A 12,099-nucleotide genomic window follows, 5' to 3' on the forward strand; every position below is an offset into this window, starting at 1 on the left:
GTGCTCTTTCCTCTCTCCTGTTATTCTATGGAAAAGACAAGTCACACAATGCTAGACCTTTATGTACTTGTATATTCAATCCATTTTTTTTTTTTTTAAAGACACTACGCGATTAGCCAATTTGCATGGCATGGTGGCCAACACAGCAAAAAAAATGAAAGGGCACCTAGAAACGGTAAGGGGGAAATGGGTTTCAGTGGAATACTTGGCATTCACACATGCGTAGGCTGGGGGGGGAGGGGAGGGAGCGACAAACAAACCGTGGAGTATAAGCTATAGCCGACCTGCAAGTCATGCAGAAGTAAGAATCCCCTTATGCTCCTTGATCATGATTCCTCAGTATAAACAAAACCCAAATACTACAAGCATTTATTTCATGCAAGAACAAAATCCCTAATGAATCCCTTTGTTTGTACAGAGATATGTATAATGCTCCATTCAAAACTGACCATATCAGACATTTGACTCCTGCTTAGTGGATCACTAAAAAGGGCTTAGGCCAATGCAGACTAAACCCTAAACTCTGGTCTAAACCAATCGCAGACAAATCACAAGCAAAAAAAAAAAAGCCAATGGTTTTACTAGAATGGCCTGTATGTGAAACGCAAGGTAAAGCCAAATACAAAGAATACAAAATAATATTTTCCCTTTTTGATTAAAACCAGGAAGAAAAAAACTTGCTCGTAGAATAATTGAACTCCAGTTTAGCAACCAGTCTCTGAATCTTAAAGGGTCTCAGGTGATTTCTTCCAATTAGTGGCTGTCTAATTAAATTAGTGCCGCTTAAATCAGCCAATGGGGGGGGGGGGGGGGGACGGGACAGAGGACTGGGAGGGGTTTGACATCTTTGTCTGGCTTGTCACCAAAGAATGGTGTAGCCCCTCCCCTGAACCCATCAGCTTCTCCGGAGGTGTGAATAAAGCGACCACATATAAGTTTGCAGAAGTAAGCCAACTCGGGACATATTTTTGAATTTTTTTTTTCCCACTATTATTTTTTTAAAGGGAGTTTTACAGACAAGGAGGGGGGGGGGCTCTACGAGCTTTCCTTCCTGGGCGTAATAGTCACTTGATCAAAGGGACTATATTTCAGCGAGTTATTTATTTTGGTGGCTGGCTTCATTTTCATGTTTTTCCTCCGTGGCGTGCCTTTTTTTCCGCGCAACTTAAGATGCAATTGGACTGGCCGAAAGTTGCCAGGCTTGTGATCAAAGAGACTGTTTCTTCCATCTTCAGACTTTAAATTCTCCGGCGAGTGATTTTTATTTATTTTTATTTTTTAGGGATTTTCTTTGGGCTTTGGACAATGCAACTAGGCGAGCAGATCATCGCGGGCTCGGCTGCCCCCGGCTTGCCTCACACCTTTTACCCGCTTCCTGTGCCCATCGAGAACGGTGGCCACCACCTCGGCATCGGCTCGGGCGGCGACCACCACCACCAGCAGCAGCAGCAGCAGCAACGCTTAGACTTCGGAGCAGGACTCTCGGAGAAGGGGCAACAACATAAGAAGTACCGGGGTCTCCTGAGCCAAGACGGCGGCGATACGGAGAGCGGCGGCTGCGGCCCCCTGGCCCCTTCAAGCATGCTGAGCGAGCCCGAGGGCGGCGAGCCCTTCCCCGCCGGCTCCAAGCCTCTGAGCGAGGGTAACGACGGCGCGGGGCGCAAGGGCTCCCCCCAGCGGGCGGACGAGGAACTGGGCACGGCGGTGGCCTCACGCTACACCCTGGAGAGTCTGGCGGCCCCTGAACGCTATTACCTCGGGGCGACGGCGGCGCCGCTGCCCTCCCCGCAGCAGCAGAGCGCGGGGGCGGCCGCCGCCGCCGCCTCCTCGGAACTCGGCGCGGCCGGCCCCTGCTCCCTCTTCCCCTACTCGCCGGGACCGCAGCACCCCGGGGCCGGTGGAAGCTCCGCGGGCTATAGTGGGAGCGGCGGGGCGCGCTACCCCTACGGGGCCATGCTGCCCCCAACTGGCTTCTCCCCGGCCCTCTGTCCCGGACGGCCACAGTTCGCCAGCGGCTATCACCAGTACGGGGTGGCCCAGGGGAGCGGGAGTGGGGGCGCCGGCCCGGGAGGGGCTCTCTACAGCCCGTACCCCGGGGTCGGGGCGGGGGGACCAGTGGCGGCGCTGCGGGCTCAAGTCTTCCTCTGTAACCGGCCCCTCTGGCTCAAATTCCACCGGCACCAGACCGAGATGATTATCACCAAGCAGGGCAGGTGAGTCCGGGGCTAGTTCGCGCTCAGCTTGCTTAATTCGCAGTCTTAAACTAACGTTCTGTCTCGTCTACGGGGCACGCGTGCCAGATTCGTAATCCTGTCCAAAAAGATCTTTTTTTTTTTTTCGTCTTATTTTAAAGCAGAATTTCATGTAGCTGCAGTGCCAGTTTCTTATCACTTCAAATTAGTGCTGGAAATACCTTAACTTCAAGCCTATGTAAGAGAGAAACGCTGGAAAAACAGTTTTCAAATATGTGCTTGCTTAGGCGAGGTTTTTTTTTGTTTGTTTGTTTCTTTAAGTAGTACTTCTTTTCTAGGAGCTCCGATTCTTATGCATCGTGTTAAAAAAACAAGGGCAGTACATTTCCATCTTCCTATCTATTGGTGTGAGTAGGAAAAATTTAATTGCTTTTAAGCTAAGCACACCAAATCTTAGTTTTAACTTTTTATGTTTCACAAACGTTTATAGAACTGTTCTTTTTACAGAAAAAAAATGCATGGGCTTTTTTTTTTTTTTTATAAATGGACTGTTCTAACTGGGGGGGGGGAGCTAAAAATGATCAAATGTGAGTAAGGCGATACTGGCTGTTCTGTATTCTTGTTAAACAGGACACGGGGTTTGTCTGGTTGCTCCCTAGTCCAAAACAGCACTTTCATAGGTGCCCTAAGCTTTTCTTCCAGTGTAATTGAAATGTATGCGCTAGATTTGTAAGGAATGTGCATAGAAAGTTGTGCTCGCCCATAAGTTTCCTTTTAATTCGTTGTTAAAAATAATGTAATTTTAAACTAATGGCGTAAGTTCAGCATTAATCGGCCGCCATAAGTGCAACTAAACTTGATCGCGGTTCTCTCGATGTCTTCAGATTCTTGAAACAAAACTCCCTTCCCAAAGCTGGTTTTGATTCTTCATTTCTTCTTTTTTACTTTAAAAACGTCAGTGGGTCATGAAAATGTACCTTGTTCACTCCTCTTTAAAACGTGCACTTTTTTTTTTTTTTTTTGCCAAATTCCTCAAAAAATATATATATATATTTAGTTGTAGATACCGTATATAAAGTTAGAGATTCCAGCTTGGCTGCCCGGTTATTGAGACAGTTTTGCGTGTTCTTTGCAGGCGGATGTTTCCTTTCCTTAGTTTCAATCTCACGGGCTTGAATCCCACCGGCCACTACAACGTGTTCGTCGAAGTTGTGTTGGCTGATCCGAACCACTGGCGCTTCCAGGGAGGCAAATGGGTGACTTGTGGCAAAGCGGACAATAACATGCAAGGTAAAAAAAAAAAAAAATCCCGTCGCCTAGACGAGATAGAACAATTCGCGCATTAAATTTAATTGATTTTTTTTTTTTTTGTCATTATGAAAGTTAATCTTGGTATCTGAGGCAGAAATGTACTTGAAACTTAACGTTTTGGATAAAATTAAACTGTGTTAAACTTTCAGAAAACGAACGAGGCTGAAACGCGTGAAATGGAGTGGTCTGTGTATAGAAACTTAACATTGCGAAAATTGTTTACCGCTCTATGCACAAATCTCTCGCACATGCTGTTCTACACAAGTGACCGAAGGAGAATTAATCTGGCACATTTTAGCGACTTGGGTCGGATTACCCAGCTTCAGCCTTAATTTAGTTGTGTGAAGCTTCTTTTGGATTTCAAAACTAGAGCCATTTCAGTGTTTTAAACTAACTTATAGCAGCGATCAGTAAGCCTTGATCTGTGGGGAACTGATGTTTATAGACTCTGGGCAAGTCACTCGGGGCCCAAATTCTGTTACCGGCGCCTAAAATTAGGCACTTATTTCGGAGGCGCCCAACTAGATAGGCGCCTATCTAAATTGAATAACAAGCTCAATTAAGCTTTTTAATCAGCACTGATTGAAACATGGACGCCTATCAAGCACGATTCTGTAACAAGGCGCCTCTATAAATATAAGCGGCCTTAAAAAAAATATTCAATATGCATGTTAGGCACCTTGTTGCAGAATCGTTGCTCTTAAGCGTGCCTATGCGCTCAGCTAGGCGCCTAATTTTTAGTTGTGCCTAGAGCTGGCTTATTTCTCGGGCACCTCCAAAATAGGTCCCTCAATGCGATTCATTAAACAGCACCCAATTGTGCTTGAATCACATTGAACAATACCTAATTGGGCACCTAACTTTTGGGCGCTTCTTATAGAATTTGCCCTTCCATCCTCCATTGCCCCAGGTAGGTTAGATTGTGAGCCCACCAGGGACAGATAGGGGAGAAAGGCTTGAGTAACACCTGATTGTAAACCGCTTAGATAACTTTGGGCAGTATATAAATACCTAAAATAAATGCGAGTTAGGCGAGACTGACATGGAGGGGCTAGCAAAATAAACAAAAACCTGACGTTGATTGTCTTGCAGGCAATAAAGTGTACGTCCACCCGGAGTCGCCCAATACCGGTGCACATTGGATGAGGCAAGAGATCTCGTTCGGGAAGCTGAAACTGACCAATAACAAAGGAGCCAACAATAACACGCAGGTAAAGGGATCTCAATACCATGGACAGCGCCCTAAGGCTTGAAGAGTACATGGAATATCTTTGGAGCTAGCTTGATCTGCAATGAATGCAGAAGGGAGGGCATTGCTTATATGGGTGCAATCCCTGCCAGAGTAGTGCAGTCTAACGAGCGTGCTTCAAATTCAGGTTTGCTAGATCCCAGCGCTCGGTTGCACTATCAAAATCATTCAAGATGTATACAGGATTTGTTTAGCAATTTAGGAATAGAAATTTTAAATTTTTAAGGGTAACTTGCAGCCTCTGCTGGCTGTTTAAATGTTTAACGGTTCAGCCAGGGCTCTTCCTGATAAGCTTTATTTATTTATTTAGATGATAGTGCTTCAGTCATTACATAAGTACCAACCGCGACTTCACCTGGTGGAAGTGACAGAAGATGGAGTAGAAGACCTGAACGACTCTTCCAAAACTCAAACTTTTACCTTCCCGGAAACGCAGTTCATAGCTGTGACTGCTTATCAAAACACCGACGTAAGCGCACACACCTTCTGCACCTTCTGTCTTCAGTTGTCACTTATTTCCACCTAATGTTTCCTCTTGTTTGCTTTGATTCCCTTAGATCACGCAACTAAAAATTGACCACAATCCTTTTGCAAAAGGATTCAGAGACAACTACGATTCGTAAGTAGGACTTAAAATTTAAACCATGATTAAACTTTAAATGGCGGCAGAAATTTACATTAAAATTGGTGACTTGCAATGTCTAAGCTGGTCGCAGTGCATTAGTAGTAGTTGGTGAGGAAAAGATTCAACTAATAACCCTCACACCAGCAATCAATACTTGAGTTTTTTTGTACGTTCTCTGAAAGTTAAACAATCGTACTTTTTTCATTTTAAGTAATTGGATCTAGCTTGTGTACCTTGTAAAAGGATATAAAGTAGAGAATGACACGGTGACAAAATTCATCACCGTTCACGTCCCCGCGGATAACCACGGGAAACCATCTTCATGTCATTCTTTAAGGAGAGAGGGAAGAATCAGAGTATGAATGGCCACAACCCCTGTTCCTCAAGCTTTGCTCTGAAGAATGCTGGTGTAGAAGGATTGAAGTTGAGACAGACACTACAGAATGACAGTCTCTGGTATCCAGAGCAGATATTGTGATGTCATAATGCCTCATTCCACCAGTGCCTAAGAGCCAATCACATCAGTGATGTCACATAAGAATCAGAGTATGAATGGCCACAACCACTGACCCGCAAGCTTTGCTCTGAAGAATGCTGGTGTAGAAGGACTGAGGCTGAAATAGACACTAAAAAATGGCATGGGGATGGGAACGGTGATTTTGTCATAGTGTCATTCTCTAATATAAAGTTAATCTTTGAACTTTGCTTTGCATGGGTGCAGCTGTATAAGAATTTAAGCATTCTTCCCCTCTAGCCCAAACCTTTCAGCAGAAATGTCTGGAATTTCAGTCCCAAATCATGCTAGCTTCTTTTTCTTTGTATTGTAGCATGTACACAGCTTCAGAGAGTGACAGATTAACGCCATCTCCCACGGATTCTCCTAGATCGCATCAGATTGTTCCCGGAGCTCGATTCAGTGTCCAGCCCTTCTTCCAGGAACAATTTGTCAACAATCTGCCTCCTGCCCGGTTTTACAATGGCGAAAGAACTGTCCCTCAGACAAATGGACTCCTTTCACCGCAGCAGAATGAAGAAATGGTTAACCCTCCTCAGAGATGGTTTGTGGCCCCTGTGCAACAAGCCAGTGCCAACAAACTGGACCTAGGTTCTTATGAAACAGAGTATGGGTCTGGTTCCTTGCTGACTTATGGCATTAAATCTCTTCCGCTTCAAACATCTCATGCACTGGGCTATTATCCGGATGCAACCTTTGCATCCATGGCTGGCTGGGGAGGAAGTAGAGCGTCTCCCTATCAGAGGAAAATGGGCACAGCCTTGTCTTGGACTGCAAGAACAAGCCCTCCCGGTTTCTCAGATCCACTGTCTAAGGATAAAGTGAAGGAAGAAGGTAATCTCCCCTGGACTGAGACACCGCCATCAATCAAGTCTCTGGACTCTAACGATTCTGGCGTGTATGCTGCTGCTTGCAAGAGGAGGCGGCTCTCCCCCAGCACCTCCAGCAATGAGAATTCCCCACCCATCAAATGTGAGGATATTGGTTCAGATGATTTTAACAAAGATGCGGCTAAAGCAATGGGGTACTATGCGTTTTACACAGGCTCCTAAAAAAAAAAAAAAAAAAAAATTAAAAAAAAAATACTGCTTCTGGTTAGTTTTTCGGGAGATGGCTTGGGGCATTTTGAATTAGTTGCCAAAAAGACTACGTTGCCTTCTGCATTAACTGAATATTTTGTGCAATTCTCAAATTTTCAAAGGTGCCAAAGTTTTTTTTGTTTGTTTGTTTGGAGTGCTTTTTGGATTTGTTTGTTTGTTTATTTGTTTTGTTTTTTTATTGCTGCAATGGAATGAATTGTAGTGAAACTTTTTAATTTCAGGAGTTAGGTCAGCAATGAACTGATCTTAACTTTTACAGTGTGGTTTATTTATTGAAGACAAATGTACAGTGTTAATAGGGGCTGTAGAATATGCAGGATTATATTGTACAAATAGCTATGTAAGACTGTGGAACTAATTTATAGGAAGCTGCAATGACCTAAATGCAAAATACTGTATTAAATATACACTGAATGTTTTAAACTCTGTATCCATCTGCTAGTACCAGATATCAATAAACCCTAGGTAGGGGCTTCACTATATGGTATCTGACACTTACCATCTTTTTAAAGTTGTTTTATTTTTTTTTTTCTTTGATATAATCATGTTGAGCCAGAAAATTACACTATTTTCAGTTCTGATGTCTATAAACTACCGATTTTAATAAATGTGCTTTGTGGAGAGATAAATTGGGGTAGTTTGGCACTTGAATGGATGTTTGCTTAACTATAGTCAAGACTCTTAATCTAGGCCTTTGATAAAGCAACTTTAATGTAGCGGTGGGAAGATATTTTCTAACCATAGGTAGCATGGAAAACTTCCAACTTCTTCCCTTACATCAACCCTATTTAAAATGGAATTTGCTTTGTAGAGGAGGCTGTGAAGCATTTACATTAAGAAATTCAACTGTTCACAGTAGACCTTTCATTGGATGCGTGGGTGAGTTGCAGCGGTCTTGCTTTAGAAGTTTGCAGCGGCCCTAGTTGGGGCTCAAAGTTAAATATTTTAAGGCAGGAGAGTATCTTCGTATTTCTAAACTCCGAGCTGGGGTAAAGAGTTAAAGATTTATTTAAAATTGGATTAATCGCTTAATCATACTTCAAAGCTGGTTTTTTGGGCTATTTACAATGAATATGTATGAAAGATTTGCATGCGTGGGAGGCAGAATAGGTGCAAATTTTTCCGGCACCTTCATGGTTGCTGTCCTGAAATCCAGACTGACTAGCACGACAGGATGGGCTTGAAAACAAGAACTAATTTGAGTACTAACCGCACTAGGCATTTGCACTTTATAACCTGTGCCAGAAGCTTTTTTTTTTTTTTTTTTTTTAAATATCTAAATTAAACTTGCAGCCTTTTCTTAGGTCAGTCTCTTGTAACTAGGAATGATTCTCTAAATCATAATTGTTTTGCTCACCTTCTTAAACCTTCATTTAGCATGCCTCCCCCCTCCCCCCAAACGTAACATGAAATTGTGCTGCTGCTTCACAGCCGCAGGTTCAAGTTTCTCTTTTCGACTGTGGTGTGGTTACTTGACCCAGCTCGTACCCGAAAGCGTGGTTACTTAGCTTCGAACTGTACTTGCAGCGGATTGGCTCAGACTACTTCTGTAACTTTTGTACTGTAGGAGTGAAGATCTGCACGCTGACCGCAGAGCCTATGTCCAGCTATTTCTTTTTAATACAACCACTAGCTCTAACAGGGCTGCTTCGATACTGCAGATAACATCCCTTGCTCCATAGGAGTTTACAGATGAATCTGGAAAAGCAGGCTGTAAACCTCAAGGAAGTCTCAAGGCTGGGATATGAATGAGGGAGAAAAGATTTGGAGGCATCTTTTGCCCAGGGGGGTGGGGGGGGGTATTAAACTTGGGCCTTGATATTAATCTTTTTGCTATATTGGGTTTTTATCACAACTGTTAATGCAGGAGTCTCTCTACAGCAATTACAAGGTCCCAGGGCTAACTCAATCAATAGAACGAAAACACGAGCATGGCTCTCTACTTCCTGTACTGGTACAGTAGATGTAATTTATTTACTTCTTAGAATTTTATAACCTGCCAGAAAGCTATCAACCTGGCATAAGTTATTTTTCTGTTCCTGGAAGGCTCAATGGGGAGGGTTAAGTGATTTGCCCAAGGTCACAAGGTGCAGCAGCAGGATTTGAGCCCTACTTCTAAGCAGGCTGCTCTAATCATTAGGCTATGGTTCAAAACGATTGGAGGGGTGAACACAATGTGAATTAACCTCTCTTTGGACACCATGAAGTTGCTTGTTCAATACTTGGGGGGTGTGGAACCTAAAATAGTTGGCATGTTTCTTCTACCAATGTTGAAAATGAGGGATAAGTGGAAAAAAAAAGTTAAAAGCTTTAGTCGAGGAACAAACTCTGAAGTGACATTAATTTCCTCGCTTAAAAAGCTAGTTCTATAGAAGCAAACGGCTGCCTTAGTGTAAATGGGCTGGGGGAGGAAGGTGGAGTTATAAATTATTTAAAGTGCTCTTTAAAAAAAAAAAAAAAGTACTGTAGAGAAGGTGTTTTAGCCTATTCTTCCTCATAATAGGGTTGCCACCAGAAGCCTGTGCTGAACAGGTGCTGCTATGTTATTTTGACATTGTTTAACAACAATAATATACTTTCAGGGGAAGAGGTAAAATGCGGACCTCAAACCACACGTCCTTAAAAATCTGAGGTCCGTGCCACTTAGTTTTCTGCCTCTGACCAGATCTCTATGATATTTTAGCTCTGACGGATCCTTATGCTTTTCCCTCCCTATGCTGCGACCAGCGGCAAAACTTTTGCCTTGAGGTCTGTGCCCCTTTTAATATAATAATAATTTTATTCCTATATACCGCCAAAGCCATAGTAGTTCGAGGCGGTTTAAAATAAGAAAAGCTAGACAATCAGCGACATAGTTACAATGTAGAATCAACGACTACAGAAATAATGAACCAAAAATTTTTAGGTAAGAAAACAGTTAAAACTGTTTCATTTTTACTAATTTTCTAAAACTAAAATAGGATGAGGAGTGCATGATAATATTTCCCAGCCAATCGTTCAGGTTACCTGCCTGGAAAGCTAGAGTTCCCTCAGCAGAGGGAGGTAAAAGCATTAGGATCTGTCAGCACTAAAATGTCATAGAAGTACTTTCCCCTAGCATTGAACCCTTACATAAAGACTTCAAGAATACCTGTTAAGATGGGGAGAAAAAAAAAAAAAAAGTCTCGGCTGGTTTGCTAATTCGTAGATATGCGCCACTAAACCCCTCCCCCCCTTTTTTTTCTTACAAAACCGTAGGCTACCACAGCTTTGTAAAGGCCGGGTCTGAGACTGAGATTCTGCAGCAACAACAAAATGTCGCAAGGGAATATGTAATAAAAATTAAACTACCAGAAAAAAAAAAAAAGAACACCTTCCAACCTCTCATTGTACTCTATGAACTACAAGAAAGCAGGTTTTCATTTTTTTTACAGTCCAACTCTTAAGAGCCATAGCAGTAAATCTGATATGCCTGGGTTTTGAGTGAAATTCCTTTATATCCCCAAGACCTGTGACTAGTTAAAAAAAATAAATAAAATAAAAGTAACTGGGACTGACATCTAGCTCTTATCAATATTCAGCACTGGCTTTAAACCCTGTCACGTGTTTTTTTGTGTTTCAAAATGCAATTATTTAGAGCAGGGGTAGGGAACTCCGGTCCTCCAGAGCCGTATTCCAGTCGGGTTTTCAGGATTTCCCCAATGAATAGGCATTGAAAGCAGTGCATGCAAATAGATCTCATGCAAATTCATTGGGGGAAATCCTGAAAACCTGACTGGAATACGGCTCTCGAGGACTGGAGTTCCCTACCCCTGCTTTAGAGCAGTGATTCCCAACCCTGTCCTGGAGGACCACCAGGCCAATCGGGTTTTCAGGCTAGCCCTAATGAATATGCATGAGAGAGATTTGCATATGATGGAAGTGATAGGCATGCAAATTTGCTTCATGCATATTCATTAGGGCTAGCCTGAAAACCCGATTGGCCTGGTGGTCCTCCAGGACAGGGTTGGGAACCACTGCTTTAGAGCACATGTGTCAAAGTCGGTCCTCGAGGGCCGGAATCCAGTCGGGTTTTCAGGATTTCCCCAATGAATATGCATGAGATCTATGTGCATGCACTGCTTTCAATGCATATTCATTGGGGAAATCCTGAAAACCCGACTGGATTACGGCCCTCGAGGAGGGACTTTGACACCCCTGCTTTAGAGGGACTTTGCTTGTGTTCTGCACAAAACGGATGCGGACAATTTCAACATCTCAAGCAGCAAATGAACCTCCCCTCCCACCATTTTCTCACCTTTGCCGATTCCGAGCAAAAGAATTACTCCATTAAACTTTCGCAAAATTCTGTGTTATCCTTGCTCAGGGGTAGGGAACTCCGGTCCTCGAGAGCTGTATTCCAGTCGGGTTTTCAGGATTTCCCCAATGAATATGCATGAGATCTATATGCATGCACCGATTTCAATGCATATTCATTGGGGAAATCCTAAAAACCCGACTGGAATATGGCTCTTGAGGACTGGAGTTCCCTATCCCTGTCCTAGCTTAACACATAAATGTAGAGGGGGAGAGAGGCCATAAAACGGGGCAAAAAAATTACAGGGAGGTTTTAAACCCCGCCACCTTGCTTGCATTTCGACCATGGATTAGTACTAGTGCAAACATTTAAAAATGAGCATTTTTTTCCCCCTAGATGCGCATGGGGAAGAGAGCCCGGCTCTGGGGCATTTTTGAACTTTGAATATGTTTTGCACTGTATGGCAAAAAGTATTCACAGTGTTTAATAGAAACATAAGTGCCTGACTGGCCCCAATTAACACCTTCAGATTATGAGGCATTCCTACGCGCTGGTGCCAGACACCAAATTGGGAATAACTGTATCTAATTAGTGACATTGATAAACAAGTCTATATTTAAATAAAGATCACGGGGCTGGCCGAATCTCTTATTTGTTTGCAGTTTCTCATCAGATAAAGTTAAGCGCCCCCAGAGCTTTTCTGGGTCATGTGTGAAGTACTTCCCAGCCAGATACTGCAAACTCACTAATTGCAAATGATTTTCGACTTCTGCCCTTCCAAAGGAAAGGAAAATCTTTTTTTTTTTTAAATGAAGGCAAACTGTTTTCGCCT

The 12,099-nt window shown here is 43.2% G+C and overlaps 1 protein-coding gene across 4 annotated transcripts; it reads left to right on the forward strand.

Moving 5' to 3' along the window:
* The first annotated feature begins 814 nt into the window (after positions 1-814).
* EOMES (eomesodermin) lies at positions 815-7,614 on the forward strand. Of its 4 annotated transcripts, XM_033930143.1 has the most exons (7): positions 822-945; positions 1,283-2,213; positions 3,328-3,482; positions 4,596-4,714; positions 5,063-5,221; positions 5,310-5,371; positions 6,205-7,614. In XM_033930143.1, exons 2-7 carry the CDS (start codon positions 1,306-1,308, stop codon positions 6,941-6,943), a joined length of 2,142 nt encoding a protein of 713 aa, XP_033786034.1. In that variant the 5' UTR covers positions 822-945; positions 1,283-1,305; the 3' UTR covers positions 6,944-7,614. The 4 variants fall into 4 exon arrangements, with proteins under 4 accessions (XP_033786036.1, XP_033786034.1, XP_033786033.1 ...); XM_033930145.1 differs by lacking the exon at positions 1,283-2,213 and having other exon boundaries at positions 815-945; XM_033930142.1 differs by lacking the exon at positions 822-945 and having other exon boundaries at positions 957-2,213.
* Positions 7,615-12,099: the final 4,485 nt, after the last annotated feature.

This window comes from Geotrypetes seraphini, chromosome 2, assembly GCF_902459505.1.
Source record: "Geotrypetes seraphini chromosome 2, aGeoSer1.1, whole genome shotgun sequence".
NCBI lineage: Eukaryota > Metazoa > Chordata > Amphibia > Gymnophiona > Dermophiidae > Geotrypetes > Geotrypetes seraphini.

What these genes read in the sequence shown, in the direction of transcription:
- EOMES (XM_033930143.1), top strand. Translation starts at nt 1,306, where the DNA reads ATGCAACTAGGCGAGCAGATCATCGCGGGCTCGGCTGCCCCCGGCTTG. An exon ending in AGCGGACAATAACATGCAAG is followed by an intron (nt 3,483 to 4,595) that starts GTAAAAAAAAAA and finishes ATTGTCTTGCAG; the next exon opens with GCAATAAAGTGTACGTCCAC. An exon ending in TTCAGAGACAACTACGATTC is followed by an intron (nt 5,372 to 6,204) that starts GTAAGTAGGACT and finishes TTTGTATTGTAG; the next exon opens with CATGTACACAGCTTCAGAGA.